The 3,671-nt window shown below is 46.3% G+C and overlaps 1 protein-coding gene across 1 annotated transcript; it reads left to right on the top strand.

Moving 5' to 3' along the window:
• Positions 1-793: 793 nt before the first annotated feature.
• LOC101607659 (protein S100-A4) lies at positions 794-1,261 on the top strand. The gene has a single exon (XM_004660494.2). It carries the CDS (start codon positions 848-850, stop codon positions 1,151-1,153), a length of 306 nt encoding a protein of 101 aa, XP_004660551.2. The 5' UTR covers positions 794-847; the 3' UTR covers positions 1,154-1,261.
• The last annotated feature ends 2,410 nt before the right edge of the window (positions 1,262-3,671 follow it).

The raw sequence follows: 3,671 nt of genomic DNA, 5'->3' as shown, positions 1-3,671 counted from the left end.
TAATGTTGTATTTAATGGTAATAGTGTCAGTGTTCCCAAGGGTGACTGACATATAATTGACCCTAAAGGTCATTCTCACCCAAATTCTGGAAAGAGTGTCTAGCAGAATTTATCCAGATACCTTCATGACTTTTGTGCAGAGTCCAAAAAATGAATTATGCACTGCCACTTTTAGATGGTGTATGGATTACAACTCTCCCATTATAACAAGTCCAGACCAATGGTGCAGACAGAAAAGTAAGATCTGGAAGGAATATTATGGGCTCTCAACTTTTGCCATTTATGGGTGCCATTTATAGTCTGCCAAGAAAGAGATGGTTTGGGGGGAGATTATTGTGCCCATTTAAAGCTTTGGCCCTGTGTTGATTTCACCAGCAGCACCTTCTTGGGAGTCCCCCCACCACCACCAACAACTAGACAAAGGGTAAAAGAGATAAAAGGGAGATGCACGAGGGGGCGCATGCATCCGGAGTTCGTTTGCAGTGGCTGGAGGCCCTGGTGCGCCCATTCTCTTTCTCTGCCTCTTTCTCTCTCTCAAATAAATAATACCTATATAAGTTATATATATGCCTGAGCTATGGACACTGGGTGATGCTTCCTCCCACCCCCGGGGCTCACCCTTTGCCTGCCTGTCTGCCTAGGAACGGGAAGCTTGGCTCTAGGCTGGCCTGGTGGAGGGGGCTGTGACACTTGCCACAGCAGCCAAACGGTAGGAGGGCAGTGCCTGCGCTCCCCCATCCCCTGCATGGGCAGGGCCTCGAGGGGTATAAATAGGTCAGATTGCTGGGCTCTCCCCAAATCTCTCTCTTCAGCACTTCCTTACTTTGGCCTGGTCCTGACTGTCACCATGGCGTGTCCCCTGGAGAAGGCCCTAGATGTGCTGGTGTCCACCTTCCACAAATACTCGGGCAAAGAGGGTGATAAGTTCAAGCTTAACAAGTCAGAGCTGAAGGAGCTGCTGACTAAGGAGCTGCCCAGCTTCTTAGGGAAAAGGACAGATGATGCTGCTTTCCAGAAGCTGATGAGCAACCTGGACAGCAACAGGGACAACGAGGTAGACTTCCAGGAGTACTGTGTCTTCCTGTCCTGCATCGCCATGATGTGTAATGAATTCTTCGAGGGTTGCCCGGATAAGCAGCCCCGGAAGAAGTGAAGGCTCCTCAGACAGCGTGTGACATCTGCCAGTGGGGCGGGGTCTTCCCTGTTGGCCATGAGCATAGTGCCTTACATTGGCTCTTTCAGACACATGCACAATGCTGACCAAGTTTAATAAAAAAAAAAAAGAAAAAAAAAAGAGATAAAAGGATTTCCCTTGGATAACAAAGGAGGGATTCAGATACAGCTAACTTTGAGTGATACCATCACATGGGACACTTGCACTCTTTGTTTAGGACTATATCTCAGGTGGGGAGCACAGTCCCTAACCATGACCTTCCAGCTGCCAGTTATCCAACAGAAAGTTATCCTCCCAGTAAGCAAAGTAAATTCCCTAGACAACCCCTGGGCTTCTAAGATGGTCCCTAAGCAAGACCAGGATAAACAATTTAATCCTGATGCTCCTATTATTAAAATTATGGCTCTGACAAATGCTAGCCACAAGTTACTTAATTTAACAGAACCCATTCTAGGAAGGGATTGCTGGATATATTTGTATGCAAGTCAAGTCACCTATACTGGAGAATGACTAACCAGAGGTGGGTGTGGTGGTGCATGCCTTTAGTCCCACCACTCTGGAGGCAGAGGTAGGAGGATCACTGTGAGTTCGAGGCCACCCTGAGACTACATAGTGAATTCCAGGTCAGCCTGAGCTAAAGTGGGACCCTACCTCAAAAAAGCAAAAAAAAAAAAAGACTAACCAAAGTTTAACAACACCAAAGGGACTTGTATAACTGGACCACCTATTCAGGTAATAGGAGAAGCCTAATGTGTGTGGAATTAAAAAGGCTTTACTAAAATACTAAGAGAGTGCCAGGCATGGTGGTGCATGCCTTTAATCCCAGCACTCGGGAGGCAGAGGTAGGAAGATCACCATGAGTTTGAAGCCACCCTGAGACTATATTGTGAATTCCAGGTCAGACTGAACTAGAGTGAGACCCTACCTTGAAAAACCAAAATAAATAAACAAATAAACAAAAAAACAATAATAAAAATAAAATAGTAAGAGGGGTTGTGGTCCCTGATGACACATATTTTGTCTGCCCTAAAGGTATCTACACCTGCTACCCAGGGGAGAAAGGTAAATTAGTATTTCTGGCTCCTGATTTAGATGTGATCCCAAATGACAAGGTCCAGCAGTATTTGCATTCCCCAACTTCAAGGAGAAAAAGAGCTCTAGTTCTGCTACTGTTCTTAATAGGCATAGCCTTGGCAGGGACTGCTACCACCAGTGCTGCAGCAATTGGTGTCCAACAAGTCCAGCATAGCCAGCTCTCTGCCCAGATTAAGAAAGATTTAACAACTGTTCAGGGAAATGTAAATGTTCTTCAGAAGCAGCTATCCTTATTAGCAGCAATGGTTCTCCAAAATCATAGGGGATTATATTTGATTACTTCTGAGAACTGAGGTATATTTCAAAATGAAGAATGTTTCTTTTGTGCTAATTAATCAGGAATAGTGCAAAAAAAAATGCTAAGAAATTCAGAAAGGAGCAAGGTGGTACAGGAGTTCCTGCACTTGTGCCAGTATGGGGAAGTTGTCATTCATACTGTAGGGAGATATCTGTCAAGTGGCAGGGCAGCTATTTTAGGGTCACCTACACTCTTTGGATGGTTGTATTCACAGAGCAGCTGGCTCATGTTTGCTTGCCAAATGCCACAACCTGAATGGCTGTGAGACTAGACACATGAAAATCATGTGTGGCTATGACTTATCTGAAGAATGGCACTTACTGAAAATGATGGCCAAGAATCATTTTAGTGCAATTCACCTCAGAAACTTGGGCACAGGTAAGGGCCTGGCCAAATGAGGGTTAAAACAGGCCTGAGCTGCCAGGCACGGCTCAGGGGCCCTGGGCTGCAGGAGGCTACTGCTTCTCCAAGCCCGGGACACCTGGATGTCCTGAGACTTAGGCTTTGCTCATAGCTATGTGATCTTTGGCCAGTTGCCTATGGAACTCTTTATCAGACAGCAGCCTTCACACAGCCCATCCCCCTGCAACCCTCTTCCTGCCACTATATAGATCACCTGATGCTCTTCCTACCTGCTGGAATGAATGATGTTCCCAGGCACTGGCTGGCAAACTTTGAACCCACCAGTCTCCTTAGGACAGTCTTCTGGCTCTCTCTCAACTGCATATGAAAACTCAGTCCCCAAGCCGAGCGTGGTGGCGCACACCTTTAATCCCAGCACTCGGGAGGCAGAGATAGGAGGATTGCTGTGAGTTCGAGGCCACCCTGAGACTTTATAGTGATTTCCAGGTCAGCCTGAGCTAGAGTGAGACCTTACCTTGAAAAAAAACAATTCAGACTACAGACTGAATTCCAGGTCAGCCTGGGCTACAGTAAGACCCTATATCGGAAAAGCAAAAAACAAAAAACAACAACAACAAAAAAAAACTCAGTTCCCAACCGGGCAGGGTGGCACACGCTTTTAATCCCAGCACTTGGGAGGCAGAGGTAGGAGGATTGCCATGAATTCAAGGCCACCCTGAGACTTTATAGTGATTTCCAGGT

Source organism: Jaculus jaculus, chromosome 10 (genome assembly GCF_020740685.1).
Source record: "Jaculus jaculus isolate mJacJac1 chromosome 10, mJacJac1.mat.Y.cur, whole genome shotgun sequence".
NCBI lineage: Eukaryota > Metazoa > Chordata > Mammalia > Rodentia > Dipodidae > Jaculus > Jaculus jaculus.
The sequence above is the reverse complement of the archived record's forward strand: the minus strand, read 5'-3'. Positions and strand labels throughout refer to the sequence as shown.

Bases quoted from the DNA above. Each gene is read 5' to 3' on its own strand.
- LOC101607659 (XM_004660494.2), top strand. From the start codon at position 848: ATGGCGTGTCCCCTGGAGAAGGCCCTAGATGTGCTGGTGTCCACCTTC.